General features: G+C 39.2%; 1 protein-coding gene across 1 annotated transcript in view; it reads right to left on the bottom strand.

Annotated features, from left to right (window-relative positions):
- Positions 1 to 3,110: 3,110 nt before the first annotated feature.
- SLC43A1 (solute carrier family 43 member 1) overlaps positions 3,111 to 17,952 on the bottom strand; it is a 56,448-nt gene continuing 41,606 nt past the window's right edge. The window contains exons 11-15 of the mRNA XM_075217209.1: positions 14,263 to 14,368; positions 12,258 to 12,366; positions 10,295 to 10,368; positions 6,507 to 6,630; positions 3,111 to 3,983 (exon numbers count right to left, since the gene is read on the bottom strand). Coding sequence (XP_075073310.1) covers positions 3,810 to 3,983; positions 6,507 to 6,630; positions 10,295 to 10,368; positions 12,258 to 12,366; positions 14,263 to 14,368 — 587 coding nt within the window. The 3' untranslated portion in view covers positions 3,111 to 3,809. The remainder of the gene's footprint in view (positions 3,984 to 6,506; positions 6,631 to 10,294; positions 10,369 to 12,257; positions 12,367 to 14,262; positions 14,369 to 17,952) is intronic.

Genomic DNA, 17,952 nt, shown 5'->3' with positions numbered 1-17,952 from the left:
CTTGTTTTTATTCCTATATTTCGATTATAATAAAGGCTTCGGCCCTGATACGTATAAATTTAAGTGTTATTATCTTTATATACCAATGAACTGGAGTGCCCTAAGTGTTTCTCCTCATCTAACCAAGCAGCTGTATACAAGCCTCACATCACCAAGACCACTGCCAAGCATCGGATGGAGTGGTGAAAAGTGTTCTGTGGAGTGACGAATCACGCTTCTCTGTTTGGCAGTCAGGTTGGCGAGTCTGGGTTTGGCGGATGCCGGGAGAACATTAGCTGCCTGACTGCATTATGCCAACTATGAAGTTTGATGGAGGAGGGAAAACGGTATGGGGCTCTTTTTCAGGGTTTGGGCTAGGCCCCTTATCTACAGTGAAGGGCAATCTTAGCGCTTCAGCATACAAAGTCATTTTGGACAATACTATGCTTCCAACTTTGTGGCAACAGTTTGGGAAAGACCCTTTTCTATTCCAACATGACTGCCCCAGTGCACAAAGCAAGGAATACAAAGATATGGTTTGATGAGTTTGGTGTGGAAGAACTTGACTGGCCTGCACTGAGGCCTGACCTCAACCCCATTGAACACCTTTGGGATGAACTGGAATGGAGATTGCGAGCCAGGCTTTCCCGTCCAACATCAGTGCCTATTCCATAAATTGTAGGATAGTTGCATGTATCAAGATGCATTCAACTATAAATACATACAAAAGTTGTTGGGACTTTTTGGTTTGGATGGATCAAGGATGTTACAGTGGGGAGATACCGAGGGAGAAGTTTTGAAAGTTGATATGTATAAATGTGTGTCAGGTACAGGGGCGGATCTAGAAAAGTATCCTACCCGGGGCGATTTAGGGGGGGGGGTCGATTTAGGCCCCGCCCCCTTTTTGACTTCATTGTGCTGCCCGGCTGCTCTGATTGTGTTTTAAACACAATCAGAGCAGCCGGGCAGCACACTGTCACTGCTGAGCGTACCTGCACATATTGCAGGCGCCGGCAGCAAGCCCCTGCTAGGGGGGGCGATCGCCCCCCCCCCCCTGGATCCGCCACTGGTCAGGTAACCCCTCTGTGTCTTTAACTGGAAGTGCCCCTTTAATCTGTCTGATCTACCCCTTTGGGTGCACGTACCTCAGGGTGAGAAATTGTGGGTTAGACAAATAAACATGTTACGACAACAATTACTTTCTAACCGTCTTTAATTATATAGTACCACATCACAACATACAAAGAGAATCTAATTTTTATACACTCATCAGTATAAATAATATTTAACTGAAAAAACAAACAAACTATCTTTACTTATTAATATTCTGTGTCCCACTGCTAACTATAGAAAATGTAACTAAATACCTTAGTGTATTTACAGAGCACAGAACACTTTAGGGCACTGTTCATCTTAGTTTGCATAGGTGTGCTTAAGCTATTGGTTCATGGAACAAGATGGCAGCATTTGCTGTGGAGCAGAAGCACCAGCCAATGGGAGAATTTAGTCCGAATCAGGGTGCCCCTAGCGAAGTACGAGCTAGACGCACAAGTGCAAAAACTAGAATTTTATTTGCAGAGTGAGATTATTAAAATGAGATAAAGGGTTGGAAGATGGTGCATTTTTTAGTGGTATGTTCTACACTGCAAAATATTCTATATTTTAATAGGCAATCCAGTTGCACTCTGGTGGTGAAGCACCTCTCTAGCCACACATTGCTTAATGCAAAACAAAGCTTCAAAAACACACAACAGTGTCATATGTAATAAAGTCATTTCTGATGTCCCCTCGCTATCATGGATAATTCAAACTTCAAATAGGGCTAAGCTGAGCAGTATTTTAAGAGAAAAACCTGAGATGTTCCATTTAATGAAAGGGATTGTTCTAAAGGGGTAGAAGGTTGCACTTTGGTGTGACACACTTTCACTCAGTGGGCCCCTTCAGTTTGATCAGCCTGACTTCACACCTAGTTCTGAGGTCCATCACCTATCCGAACAGAGTAGATGTGCATTTTGATGTGCGCTGCACAGTACCACCGAGGCACCACACTGCAAAATGAAAGTGTTTTGTGCTGCACATCGAGTGAGCTTAGTAAACTACCTACACTGATGTATAAACGTTATGCCCTCATGATGGAGGGGGCAAAGATTTGTTACACATTGCAACTGTGCACAGATTCTTAAATCTCCTCATTTCTGACAAATTACTCTTCACATTTTTGGCACTGACCTACAGTAATGTATTTTAACGCACCACTAATACTAAAAAACAAGTTGCTTTACATAAAATGACTACTAGAAAATCATTTCAAATATCATTAGAAATGTTTCTGTTTTCTTGGGGCTTAGCTACACATGCAATTTTCACCTGTGAACGGTTACATGCGTCTGCAGGTCAAAATTGTGTGAAATTTGTTTTATTGTTCTAAGTACTCTGGATGCAAATTGCTGCATTTGTCTATGCAGAACATGTTGTAATTTAAATCAGCTCAGGTAACCAATAAAGGTGCCACTTAAACTCCATTATTTGCCTGCAATTGTAATGAATGTAATACAAATACAAAGGTATTTTCGCAAAAACACCTCCAGTGCCAGTTTGCTTGTTGATGTGCTGCTCTATAAGACAATGCTGGCCCTTTTAACATTGACAGAATTTCATGGAAATAAATTATCAGATGAATTTGTCAATATGACATTGTTACTGTACAAACCACCTGTCCAAACATCAAGGACAGCTACAATAACTTGCTTGTAATGTGTCATGCAATGTTGGGTGATATATGGTCCCAAAAAGCAAAGATAAGCAGGGCCATCTTTTCCATTGGGCACGATGGGCAGGTCACTGAGCAAGTACATCCATCTATCTCTATATATCTATATCTATATCTGTATCTCTATACATCTATATCTATATATATATCTATATATATCGGGGCCCCGGTGCACTGCTTTGCCCGGGGGCCTATAATGTTGTTAAGATGGCCCTGAAGATAAGAGGCAACATTGTGTCCTATCATTATAATTATATGTATGTAACAGGTCTAAGAATAGTAACTTATGCTGAGTTTGGGGGAGCATTGACATTCTAAAAAATAGATCTAATTCTTTATATGAGACAAATGAAGGCAAATGTTTCAAGTTTAAATCACTTGCTAGGATCCCTTATGGAACCATAAAGCTGTTGTATACATGTATATTTACCGGTCAGCAAATAACCCTGAGTACATAAAGAGACATGTAACAGATTTTATTTACAATAGCTTTTAAAGATTGTTCTTATTCATCCTGAGCATAGTTTTGCTGCTCTGTATTGTAAGGTTATTGCCACTTTTGTCCAGTTTTGTTTTCTGTAATAACAACCCACAAAAAAAAAATCAGTAGAGTGAAATGTTGACATGTTTATACTTTCAGTATATTACTTTCAGACATGTTTCATATCTTTCAGTAATAAGAAACATTGCACAGGTTAAATACACTGCATGTTGTGTTTCCAAAATGAAACATAATGCATCCTCCGTGCAGCTCCACCCACTTGTCGACATTGAAGAAAAAATACCTCTGTGCTCAAGTCCCGGGTGTTTTCTTTATATGTAAGAAAAATATAAACCAAAGTACTTGTTAAAATTGTGTAAGTAAATTTAAATGTTGTTCCCTGGATTTGTCAGACCACCAGAACTCCAGGAAGCGGCAGCATGTGACTTACTGTACTATTTTACAATAAATATATAAAGAATTCAATGTTCATTTTCTTATCTTAACATTTTTATACAGCAGCGCTCATCTCCTCATTTAACGTTCTTTTCAGTATGCAGTATTGCATCCTCTATATCACTAAGCTTTAGTCTCGCCCTCTATCACCCCGTTGGGTTGGTTTAAGTCTTGCAGTTGGACGGTGGCTGGGTCCTTTTCATTCCTTGCTTGTTTCAGTAGGCGACGCCGATAAACAATTAAATATCCAGGAAGGATAAAACCAGCAAAGGAAAAAATCAATAGCCCCATGTTTACCTGAAAGAAAAAGAATATTAGGACCTACACAGAAGGAAATGGTGAGTACTAAATAAAAGAATCCCTGGGGGTAATTATATTAAGCAGCGTTTTTTGCAACTCGCCGATATTTGGCGAGTTCTGTTGCAACAAGCGTTGTTTAATACATTTACCTGCTAATCTAGTTATCATTTTTTCTTAAGTGAGAAATAAAGTTATAATCAGTCCCCCTATAAAGGCTCACAGTGGTAAAACAAGAAAGGATCACTGTGCATTGTACTAGTCCAGACATACAGCCACCACACTACATCAGCCATTGATTTAGAAGGCATTGTACTATGTAACCCACATTAATCACTCCAAGTTTAGCATATATTTATCTTGACACAGGGCTATTTCAAGAGCGTCCTGTGTTCTTTTATACGTTTTGTAGTTTGAGGGTATTTTCAGTTCTGTTTGTGGGACTTGTATCTTGTTTGTAGATTTTTATGTTTATTTTTTGATTTTTGTTTAAATAAATTTGTTACATAGTCGCTATTATAGTACATTGTTATATATGGGAGAAGGTACCCACTACTGTAAATTTTAAAGATATTTAAGTCAACTTCTAATATCTGCTGTTCCTTATAATACACATGTTTTATAATGAACACGTAAGTGATCATATCACAACTCACCTGTTATGCAGATATTATTTACAGGAGGGTATATGTATAATAGCATTGTATAGATATATTTGGAGATGGGCATAACATAGCATGCCTATCTATTTTTTTAAATTTTGTTACTGTATGTTTTTATCCTGTCATTAATATTTCAGATACTAGTGTCATTGCAAACTGTATAAATGCAAAACTACAGTACAAATGTTTGTTTGTGACACCACACACCTACTTGTATGCAATTGCACCATTTTTTTTTACAGGGAAGTGCATGTATCTGGGTTCCAATATGGCAGTGTTTGAGGGGATGGAAAAGTGTGTAGCGGTCAGTGGGAGAAGTTGGTAGATTTGGGGTGCTTCATGGTGAATACAGATGAGGCACACAAGTGCACCTATTTTTCCACCAACATAAATAAAAAACTATTTAATTTTGCGGGAGAAGTTTGTATAAATAGGGTTGTGGCCTTTAACTCCCCAGAGATTTGTTTCTGCCACTATACTTCTAATGGAATGCATATTGCACCTTCAAATTGCATTTTTGTGGGAAAAAGCATTCCTAGTCACACATCGACAGATGAAATAACCATCTTCCAACATACAAAAATTATACATGTGTGGTGCTTTAGTTCCTTTCCGGGTAGTCTCAGCAGATTTTTTTTAGCACTATTAACAGTCAGATAGTCCACTTGTAAAGGGTTAAATCCAGTCTAGCTGGCTTTTATTGGCATCAAAACAAACGGTCACCATGCTTTCTGGTCTGTGTGATCAACAAAACAATCCAGTGTATTTTACCAACACTGTTTACAAACAGAATCAACAGGTTAGTTCACAAATCCTCTCGCAAAAAGTTCCACAGACACCGTTCCTAGAACGCCACCAGGCAATCAACATAATCAACCCCTCTTATAACACATATGACAATGTCCATGGATAAAACCTTGTTTCCCAGGCTCTACCCGTCACCATCTAACACATGTAATAAAGACAGCTGATACCACCATACCCTCATGATTAATTTGAAACATAAATGGAGCAAAACCAAACAAAGATTTAGGAGAAAAATGGAAAACTTTCAATTGGTGAAGTGGAAGAAGATTGGACGTGATGCTTTTACTGTTTCCACCATGAACATTTTATAAAATATCTGCAAAACAGCAAATGGTGTTGCAGATTTAAAGACCATCAATTGAGTGTGCATCTTGACTATCCCTTTGGGTACACATACCCCAGGTTGAGAAATCGTGGGTTAGACAAATAAAAATCCTATGGCAACGATTACAGGTGTGCTTGTGCACCTAACTAAATAATGAGGGTCTGCAGTTTTCTGGTTCTCAAATGACTCTTACTGTTATTTTTATCATAGTGGTGCACCCCCATCTGCATATTTGTCCAGAAGGTGGTAGCATTTTTGGCATAGCATAGCATATTATAGTCATAGCATATTATAGTAGTGTTTTCTATTTTTGTATTACTGGATGTTTAGTAGTTCATATTTTAGCAATGCAAAATACTGTACATACCATATACTGGACAGGAGAAGTTTATTATTTGACTATACAGAAATATTTGTTTTGCTCTAGTGTAAATGTGTAGAAATGTTACACACTAGAACAGATTGTTTAACGCAATAAAATCATTGTGGTCAGCTGAAGATTGCCTTGTGTGTTTGCCCTTATTTTACTTGAACTTTGTGATTAAAAGTTTCACTCATTTCCTGGATTTTACACAAATTTAACTGTATGTCCTTTACCTCAATGATTATCCTTATTTAGAAGAACATATTTTCCTAATAAACTATTTTGATTAAACTATATGTTTAAAAAAATATAAACTTATATATGCATTCCATCCCTACAAATCTTAAGATTGCCTCATATCTTACCCAGAATCCATTGCCATGGAGGGGTCCAAGCATGGCCCTATACAGAGGCTCTTGTAGTAATGCAAATATTGCACTGAGGAGTGACTGCAGCCCAGTGAGGGTGCCAAAGTGACCTGATGGGAACCTAAAATACAAATCATCAAAGACTTAGCAGGAGAGAAAAGTTAAGCTATGGAGTGTTAGAGGCAAAATAATGATCAATTCAAGTATATTTGCAGATTATAAAGGGAGTTTCTGAGAGGCAGGACATCACTGTCCACAGAGCCACATGTAGTAGTCATAAGAGAAATAGCAGCACAATCTGCAATAAGCATAAAAAAATCTATATTACTGTATTTCATAACATCAGCAGTACTAGATAAACATTGAGAGCTTGTTTAGTAACTCACACAAAAATGGAGCTAAGATTGTACAGTATAGTTATGCATTCATTACTATGGCATATTACTACTGTCCACATCATTCAATGGCATGTTTAGGGATAAACAGCTACACATCATTCTTGCTGTTTGTTGCAGATATTTGATTTTAGATATCTACAAGTGTTAATATTGCTTTTCATGTTGGTCTTTGGTGCATGATGTCTGTTACAATCTCTGCACGAGAGGAGATTGACCGGTTTAGAAAAATCACACCAGTGTAAAAAGAAAGATGACCCAGATAGAAAGGTAATTACAACAATTTACATTTTAATCCCAATATTAAATAAAAAATAATAATTGTTAGAATGTATAACTACTATATAATCAGTATTGATTTTCATGGCTCAGTTTAAAACAGGCAATATATAAACAATGTAATAGTTTAGGGGCCGCATGTACTTGAAAGTCAGAGAGGTGGTGAAGAAAAGAAGGCAGAAAGCCCAGAAACACCAGTTTGACATGTGTGTGCAGGCAAATCTTAGCTCGGGGGAAGATTCAGTCCAGCAGCCCATTAGGAACATTTGAAAGGAAAAAACTGCAAATGGCGGAGTGACCCAGCCCAATTAGCTCACTATGGGGCCAGGGGGAGGGGGGGATGCACATGCCCCCCAGCCCAGCCAGCCTCTGGTTGAAGTGGTGTTCTTTATTAGCCATAATGCTCTCACTACAGAACAAAAGCAGTTTTAGCCAGTAGGTGGCGATATATGACTAGCAATGTTCAACGATAGAACTACTGTAAATAGAATGAGTGATAGATTTTATTTTTATAAACTTTTTCAACTACCTGAGAATCGCTTACGTTATTTGAACTATATTATACAATTTCAGTCTATGAATCAGAGAAATGTATATTTAAAATCTTCATATTTTACATTTATTAGTATATATTTATTTATTTTGTGCTGTCATAGATCTTTATAGTAGTGTCTTCTTGTTTTGTATTACTGGATATTCAGTACAGTTGTACAAAATATTATTATTAACATCACTGGGCGCTCTAAAAGATATATTGATGCTGCTATAGGATAATACAATAATAGAACTCAAGAAGCGCAAACAATACTACAATTGTAATAAATGGAAGCTGTGGAAATGTTTATAGAAATGTTTATAGTCTTTGGTGGAATACATATATGACAGGTACTACAGAGAGGGGGGACGAGGTCCTGGTTCTAACTCTATTGCTATCTTCTACCTTACCCTGTCATGTTCTTCCTCGGTCCGATCCGTTCTTCTCCCTTCTGTGTGTCCCCTTCCTGATAGTGAAAAGTCTCATGTCGTCTTCTTCCAGATGACCGGATGTGGCGCGTGAACCGCAGATGGAATGCAAGCTTCGCTGCTTCACTTCTGGTTTCCGCTTTGGGATTGTGTGGAATAGCTTCTATGCGTTTCGTCCAATCTGGACTTTGTCAAGGATGCTTCATCATTAGGGGGACGTTTTTTTTATACCCTTTTCCCTGCTGTTATTCATTAATAAAAACAAATTTCAATTCTTTATTTCTTTAAAAGTCAATTAAAATCCTTTCCGGAATTTCACGAGTTAAAAGGGTAAGGTAGAAGATAGCAATAGGGTTAGAACCAGGACCTCGTCCCCCCTCTCTGTAGTACCTGCCATATATGTATCCCGCAAAAGACTATAAAAATTTCTATAACCATTTCCACAGCTACCATTGATTATAATCGTATTATTGTTTGCGCTTCTTTAGTTCTACTACAGTTGTACAAAATACTGTACATATCGTATAAAGGAATTTAGAGGTTTACCCAGATTTCATTGGACTGTAAAGTGTTTTAGTCATGGACAGTCCACTATGTGTATATATTTTACATACTAGAACAGACTATTTAACCCAATATGTCTGATTGTTAAATATAAAGTGGGCTGGGCTAAAACAACCTTTAGCCCATTAGAACGTTCACAGCAGCACTCCTGAACTATTTCAGGAGACATTTTCTAATTGATTCACATATGTTACCAAGTAAAGCCAGGGCTGCATGTGACATGAGTGACATGAGTAATGTCATAAAGTGCCCAGGGGAATGGAAGCAAGTCTGAAGCCATGGACTGAGAGTTAGGTAATGGAAGAAGCATAGGATCCCAGCACCTTATGGTTGCAGGTCATGACATACCTCTGAACATTTTAAAAAGCATAATCAGGACACAAATAAGCCCCTCCCATGATCCATCTAAATCAATCATGGTTCCACCCTACCACACCAATACTATAGTGATGTCACACCCCTTTAGGAGTTCACAAATCAGGACAGTCTCCACAAAATAGGGACTGTTGGGAGGAATGTCATGTGGATTTTCTAATACCCCTTTCACACAGAGGCATGAACCCGGGAATAGCCTAGGTCGTGTCCACGACCCTGGTCGCAACCAGTGTTATTCCCAGGTTGGAGCCGGGTAAGCTTCTGTGTGAAAGGTGTTTCTAGGTTATTCGACCCGGGTTCAGTTACAAGCAGCTGATTTGGAGGGGCTCAACTTGAAAATGCAGGGCAGACACAGGTACAGTGTGAAAGGCAACAACCTGGGTTATTTTCGGGTCCATGCCTCTGTGTGAAAGGGGTATTAAGGGTTGCAACACGGGTTGAAACGGTGTTCATTATCCCGTGTCTGACTTGGGATTTTGGTGTGAAAGGGGTATTAGTGGTATGCCTGACTACCTCAGACCACTCACACCATAAATGCCCACACTGTATATCTGGGACCCTTTTTCCCCGGGGCTTCAGAAGTAAATAACACTGGCCAATAGGGAACAGGTCTTTCAGAAAATGACATTGGTCAGTTGTGTTAGGACCTTACCGTTTCCCACCTAGTATAATTTACTACTGGATTTTCTTAAGTTTTAAAATCTTGCTTATTCTAGTGTTTTTCAGTTAGTCAAAATAGAAAACAGGTATGGCGATGAGGCCTATTCATTTCAATGAACCCACGACCACTTGTGCTTGCGGATGGCACGCTGACTGCTCTATTTACTTGTGTTGTATAAATTGAGGAAAGGCTTTTGTTAGATATTTTTGTAAGTGCCAAAAGTAGTACCATCATTGCTTGACATCTTGCCATTAAGATATGTGATTATTAGCATTCTGTATGCAAAACAGTTTATTTTAGTCTATAAATGTGACACTGTCAAAGTGTATTATGTCTCTGCACTGTATCAGTGTCTAGTTTGTACAGTACAGTACTGGAATACATGACACTGTTTACCAGTGTGTTACATTGAGAATAGAGAGATGTTTGGCCTTCATTAGTCCAGTTTTAGTAGCAATGACAATGAGTGATCCCACTTTAAAGGAAAAGTTTTACGCCTTTGTAGATTTGTCATATATAACAATGATTCCATGACAGTGCATACTTACACAGCAGCATACAATCCCCCACAGGCTGAATGGATAAAACCTCTGACCATCGTATGGAGAATAAACGACAGAAACTGCCAAAAACAGGAGATGACATTAGGAGTGTGACTGAATCACTTACAAATAACTTATGGTATAAGTTTATTTAAAGGAAATAGAGCAGGGCACTTATTTATGTAATTGCACATGCACTTATTTTTGATATTGTGTATATTTTGGTAAGGAAAATCTTTAATTTCTGAGACCAGGGGAAGAAATTAATTTCTTGTTTAACCTTGCTAGAGGATATACATTATTTCTTAAGGTATATATCTGATACAATAAGCTTTAGTGGATGGAAGTCTTTTGTGTGTTGTGATGTGGGGAAGTGGCTTGTTTGGGGGTTTGTACCTTTCTTTGTGAATGTGTGTTCTGGACTGTCTGATAAGGGGCCCTATGCTAATTAGATCTTTTGATGTGTGAAGGTCCAACATTGAAGGCAGGAACTTTTAATTAAGACTGGCTCCTAGATTCTCTGCATCTGAAGACCAGATGCGGGACATCACAGCATCTCTAGAATTTCATAGATAAGTGTAAATATTGTTGGCTTTGCAGTGCATGTAAATCCATGTTTGTGTAAACACATTGTATCCTGATTCTAAAAATATCCTGTATCCAAATCAGTATAAAAAGCACTGTCTTGTACAACGAAATGTTCTTCTTGTTTCTTCTGACCTGATCACTGGTACCTTCAACCAGTGTGGGGGCAAATAAACATCACATGCTTCAAAGACCTGCTTGAAAACATCTTCAATATTGCTGTATTCCTGTGACCTGCAGATTAGATCCCAAATCTAATCCGTTCTCTGGCTGTTTCTCAGGTTGGACCCAGCTTTTTTGGTACCACCGCTCTGCCTGTTACCTTGCAACTCTGGTCAGTGTGATATGCGAGGGGGGATCCATCCACAGCACCCCTGATCCACAGTTAGAGGTCAGGAGTACCAGCCCAGGTACGCCAGTAAAGGGGTACACTCGCAGCATCAGTTACCCAGAAGAAAGCCGGTACTGCATGCAGGTAAGGAGTCCAGTGGTGGCAGCATTTATAAGCCCCTCCTACTGCAGCAAGCGGGCGCATTTGGGATAACGAAAGGGAACGGTGGCAAAGTAAGCCCAGCCAGTTCCCAGCAGCAACAGATAGAGTGGCATAGTCCATCCTGTCACAATGAGGTTTTCCAGCAGTTTGTTTTAATAATGGATCATTAAAGTGTTTATTGGAGGCCGGAATAATGTTTATGTGCTGCCATACTATGACAAATAAGACAGTATGCTGGCATGCTGGCTTGCATTGTTTGCAAAACAAAGGGAGTATGCCCTGATTATATACATATATTATAAAATTTGAATGATGTAAAGTGTGTTGACAAATTGGAAAAAGTGTAATGGCTACATCCATATGGTGTAGCAAATTACTGCTTTAGTTGCCCAATAACAGTGACTGTGACAAGTTGGTCATAAGCATAATGTGAATGATTGTTTGTAGATTTGGTGGTTGATGCCACTGTTTTCTTTCTAAGTTGTATTAGATAAACACTGCCCCCCCCCCCTTCTCTTCATTATCTTCACTTAGGCAATCTCCTGCTTTAAAAGTGTTCAATAAACATTAGGAGACAGCTAGAAACTTACACTCCATATAACTATTCCTGCCTAGCTAGAGCCGAGAGGAGCACTAAGCCTATTTTACCATAAATTTACTGTTCGCCAAATCCTGGCAAACAAAGCATATTCCAGTAATTGTATTGTAATATTGTTTGTTCTAACAAAAATTAATTAAACATGTATGCCAATTCACTTATATTAGTACTCCGAATATAGTAGATCTGACTCCTATTAAATCTAGCAAGTGTGCAAAAAAAACAAACAAGTTTCACTTTGCAGAATTTATACTGTACTTATGTATTGGTTATTTATTGTCATAGTCACTTACCTGTAACTGGAGGTTGCTGATCAGACAAGTAACGCCAAAGCCAATGAGTAAGATATTTGTGAAAACAAATGACCTGGTAGCATTGGTGAGTTTCTGCACTGTCTTAGAACTTAATAGAAGAGAAAAGTAGGATGTCATTTCGGGAAGGGGGGAAAGGGTGTTTATTGTTTTACAATTATTAAAGATGAGTGAAATTTTCTAAGTCGCTCCACAAAATATTAGCCTGCTCTGCATTTGGCTGCAATGCATTAAGTGGTCCCAGTCCGACCCCAACCATACCACAAAAAGTAGTAATTGACCACTGTTGTCCTTGTTCAATCCGTGAAATTTGAGTTGAGGATTAAAGTATAGAATGATATTCTGCGGAATGGTGGAACTCGAAGATTGTATCACCAGCAGTGATCGCCCCCCCCCCCCCCCCCCGGCAGGGGCTTGCTGCCGACGGCTGCACACTATGTGCAGGTCCGTTCGGCAGAGAGAGTTAGGGAGAGAATCCTGCCCAACTGCTCTGATTGACACAATCAGAGCAGCCGGGCAGGACTCTCTCCCTAACTCCCTCTGCCGAACAGACCTGCACATAGTGTGCAGCCGTCGGCAGCCTTAGGTGTCAAAAAGGGGGCGGGGCTAAATCGCCCCCCCCCCCCCCCCTAAATCGCCCCCGGTACAATTAACTTCTGGATCCGCCCCATATCACCAGAATGTTGTATGTCTGCTAAGCGGCCTGTTCATCCACCAGATTTGATTCACATAAATTTCTTTCATCTTTAATTTGTATACCTTCCTCTTCTAACAGGCTAACTACAAAAATATTCAATTAAATAAGGAGAATGGTACTATAATCTGATGAACATAAAACAGAAATCTGGGTCCTGGGTAATCAATAGCATTCATTGCATATAGTAACTGAGTGAAAGGAGACAGATTCATCAGATATTCTATTACCTAAAAAAAAATCTAGTTCCTAACATTGTTGCTTTGGGAGGAATATAGAAAATGCAATTTTAAACGTTTATTTAAATTTTTTTACATTGATATATTAAAAAAGGTTATTTGTTTTAAAGACTCCTATACTGGTTTTAATTTGGGGTGGCAGGACCACTGCAAGGTATATTGTGATACAAAATACAAGCAAAGGTACTCTAAAATATGAGTTTGAGAGAAGACCATCTCACATCTCACCGAAACAGGCTGCTGTGTCAGTGAATCGTCTAAATTTTGTCCTAGAAATCTGCCAACAGCCTCTCTCATAAACAAGTTTTATTGTCTGACAGTTGGTTTAACAGCTGTGAATGTTTTCTAGTTGATCTATCTCTTGTGCATATGTCGCTTGTCAAAATTAAAGGATATTACACAGGCACATTGTCCGGCAATCCTTGTTAAGTAAAAACAGTTAACGATTTTCAGCCCCCCCCCCCCAATCTTAATAATCCCATATTAATAATTATTGATTAAAGCACATTAGCCAGGGATTCCAATGATGCTTGTGTCATGTCTGTTTTCTGATCTGAGTCTTGGTAATGTGATTAATGTAATAGCACAATTTAAAGATTTCGGAATGGGATGAAATATGCCAGCACTTCTCAATGTAGGGCCTCATTTGTAGTTAGGAACAAAGCAAAAAAGGAGCAAATTTGCATCTGGACAAACCATGCTGCAATACAAGGGGTGCAAAGGGTTGGCGCTGCGATAAGCCCAGTAAGCGCAGTAGGAGGGCGCAGCGCTTACTGGGATGCCAACCAAGCCAGTCTGCACTAAAAAATTGTTTTTTTTCTGCAGACAACGATGATCTGAGTCTCTGTTCTGAACAGAGCAGTGGTCAGAATAAACATGGGGGGATGAGGGAGTGGTGCATGCAGTGAAGGGGCACACAACATACACACATGTCAGTGTGTTTATACAAAATGAAATTGAATCCTAAGTACATTTTCACACTGCATTCCCTTCTACTCTTCACTTGTATCAAATACCATTTTCTAGGTAACATTCCCGTGTCATTCTATCTCACCTCTCATCACTCTCTTTCATCCTCCAGTCCATGACAAATCCAATGAATGGACAGGTGAATAGGCAGAGCAGTTGTAGGGCCCCAAACACTGATGAATATAAACCCACTGCAGAAAGAGAAGAATAGAGAAAACAGTCTTTACACCTCTATGGTGTATGATACAGATGAGAGTACAGAAATGCCAATTTATCCCTTGTTGATGTTGGAATCAATATAAAGATTCTGGGACAAAACAAGTTCTTACTGCACACATGAGTTTTTGTACTGTTAAAATCCAGTGGTAAAGGATAACATGCCTGTTATACTAGTTGTGACGTCACTGGTTCCTCAATTAGACTGAAAGCCATTCCATGTATATTTTGTAGTGATTAACACACAGGCATATATATATATATATATATATCTATATATATATATATATATATATACAAGTTAACCCGTGCATGATACTCATGCATTCTAGTCAAATCAAGCTACTTAAGGTGTTAAAAAGGTTCTTGTCATCTTCATCGCCACACACACACGCCGCTAGGCTTTTATATATTAGATAATGCTAAGAATTTAGTAGGTCAGTGTAGTATATAACTCCGCCCAGCAGGTGGCGCTGCAGCTTGAGCACTCTGTCACCCGGTAGTTTTTTCCACACACACACACACACACACACACACTAACACAGCATGTGTGTTCATGAGGTAAAATTACCTCACGAAAATGAGTTTGAGCCCTCAACTGGTAAATTTAGCCTTTACTACCCCTCCCACGGGGGGAAGGGGGGATGATGGAAGTTAATTGACTTCACTATTATAATTTTTTTGTCAAATAATGTCAGTATACCAAATTGCAGGTCAGTTGGATGAGCCCTTTTTGAGAAAATAGTTTTTTACACACACACACACACACACACTAACACACGCCGCTAGGCTTTTATATATTAGATAATGCTAAGAATTTAGTAGGTCAGTGTAGTATATTACTCCGCCCAGCAGGTGGCGCTGCAGCTTGAGCACTCTGTCACCCGGTAGTTTTTTACACACACACACTAACACACGCCGCTAGGCTTTTATATATTAGACAAGCACACACAGTATATACACAAATGTGGATTACTTTTTATTAAACCAATGCAGGGCTATTTTGAGGAATACCTTTGTACCATGCTGACTCATTGATAGATATAATTATAGAGGTGTCCATTAGTGTGGGTTTTCTTGCTTTTTAAGTGTGAATTTAATTAAATAAACAATAATGGTTGTTATTATTAATGGATTTTTGATTTATGGCATCCACTGACTTTTTTTCTCCCATTCCAAACTAAAAATGTTTTTCAGGGACAGTTGGGCAAGGGAGGAATTGAAACAATGAGTTCACAATAGCAGACAAAAAGGGGGAATGATACACGATGAATACAGTGACAAGCTGAAATATTATTTGATACATACACAGGATATAAATGGAATAATAATCGACAATCTATAAATATGCAAGAATTCATTTAAAATGTATTAATTAACAATATTATTAATATTAATCCTTGAATTGATTTCTTACAGTAAGGAAAAGCAAATCTACTCTCATCCGTAACAATGTCAATGGAAAATTCATTATCTTTGTGCTCTAAAACGGAGACTCCTCTAAACACTGTACTAGAACATGAGGAGTGGATCTAGAAAATGGGTGCCCCATCCAACATCTTCCCAGTATGATAATGTTATTATCACCAGCATAGGCAAACCAAGGGGGGTTTCTAGAGCCTGGAAACCCCTTCCCAGCCGGGGTACTGTATGCTTGAGGTGGCTGGACCCATACCGGGACCAACCACTTTGCAGCTTGTGTGCAAATCGTTTCTGTCTGCACTGTTCACAGCCATCTCTTCCCAACAAGTATTGAAATCAGCAAGAACAGGTAGGAGAGAGCAGGACAGTCTGTCAACTGTTCTGACACACTCAATCAGGACTTTGTCCTAAATGTAGGGACAGTTGGGAGGTATGTCCCATTTCACTCGTCTCTGCTCAAAAAGGGAGAGCTGTGTGCCCCTAACAGTAGCGCATGCAGCATTTCTCGTGCATATGAAGGGGAAGTGTTGGAGAGCAGCCAATCACTGCCTAAAATTATAGCCATGCCCTGAAGCATTCTGGCCACGCCCACTGGCGGTGTGGCATGGAACCCCTTCTCTACAAATCCTGTGTTTGCCCCTGACCAGAGCAGACTATGTCAGGGTATGCTGAACACTATCTTCAAAGCCTCATACATTCCAGGATTAAAGTTGAAGTCGCTCATTTACCATAATGGTTGAAAAACATATAGAGAAATCTTGTTATACTTTGAGTGCTCCATCTCTGTATCTACCCACAATACAGAGCTTATCTTGACTCACTAGCAATGTATTTCATATTGCCGTAGAACAGAATTGTCCAACCCCAGTCGTTTAAAGTGACCAAGAGATCATGTTTTCAGAATATCTTTAATCATGCACAGATGAGTTAATGTATCTGTCTGGGTCAGAAATTATGCCACCTGTTTCTACAGACAGAAATCCTGAAAACATGACCTGTTGGTAGCTCTTGAGGATTGAGTTTGGGCACCTCTGCTGGTAAACATACACTATATGTACAAAAGTATTTGGCTACACCTGGTAATTATTGAATTGAGGTGTTTCAATCAGACCAGAGGTGTATAAAATCAAGCACCTAGCCATGCAGTCTCCATTTGCAAACATTTGTGATACAAAATGGGTCATTCTCAAGAGCTCAGTGACTTCAAGCGTGGTACTGTGATAGGATGCCTCCTTTGCAATAAGACGGTTCTTGAAATTTAATCCCTGCTGGATATTCCACGGTCAACTGTAAGTCATATTAGAAAGTGGAAGCATTTAAGAACAACAGCAACTCAGCCATGAAGCGAAAGACCACGTAAAATCACAGAGCGAGGTCAACAACTGCTAAGGTGCATGGTGCATATAAGTCTCCAACGCTCTGCTGATTCCATAGCTGAAGAGTTCTGAACTTCCACTGGCACAAATTCCCACAGAAATACTCCAACATCTTGTGGAAAACCTTCCAAAAAGAGTGGAAGCTGTTATCACTGCAAAATTTCATATTGAAGTATATGTATTTTTGAATACAATATCATTACAGTCCCTGTTGGTGTAATGGTCAAACCTCCGAATACTTTTGTCCATGTAGTGTATATCCTGTGGGGTATCTTATTTAAAAGTCATTGTATATGTGTAAATAGAAGCAATTTTGGAACCAGACACTTGTGTGAACCAACAAAATCTGTCCATAGGGATCTTTATATCAAATCCAAACGGTGGTAATCAGTTTAACGATATTGAGTACCCCAACATGGACTACGATGACATGAAGATTCCAAAGAACTACTACTCCGACCTGAAAAAAAACGACTTACCATGATCCAGATGATTTCATCTGACGACCCGATGAGTTGCCAACTGTGGAAAATGACGGCATGTCAAAACAGGACTCCTCTTAAAGCAGCAATGGACAGAGCCAGCTACCATTCATCTAATGTAAGTATTATTTTATGGGTTAGGAGTATTAGAGTTAAGAGTGAAGGTTAGAGTTAGGAGTACCAGCTTGTAAAGATAAGGTTAATCCTAACCCTAACTCCTAACTCGTAACTCTTAACCCCTAAAATAATACTTACATTAGATGAATGGAAGCCGGACGT

Source organism: Mixophyes fleayi, chromosome 6 (assembly GCF_038048845.1).
Source record: "Mixophyes fleayi isolate aMixFle1 chromosome 6, aMixFle1.hap1, whole genome shotgun sequence".
Lineage (NCBI taxonomy): Eukaryota > Metazoa > Chordata > Amphibia > Anura > Limnodynastidae > Mixophyes > Mixophyes fleayi.
This window is presented reverse-complemented; position numbering and strand designations above follow the sequence as displayed.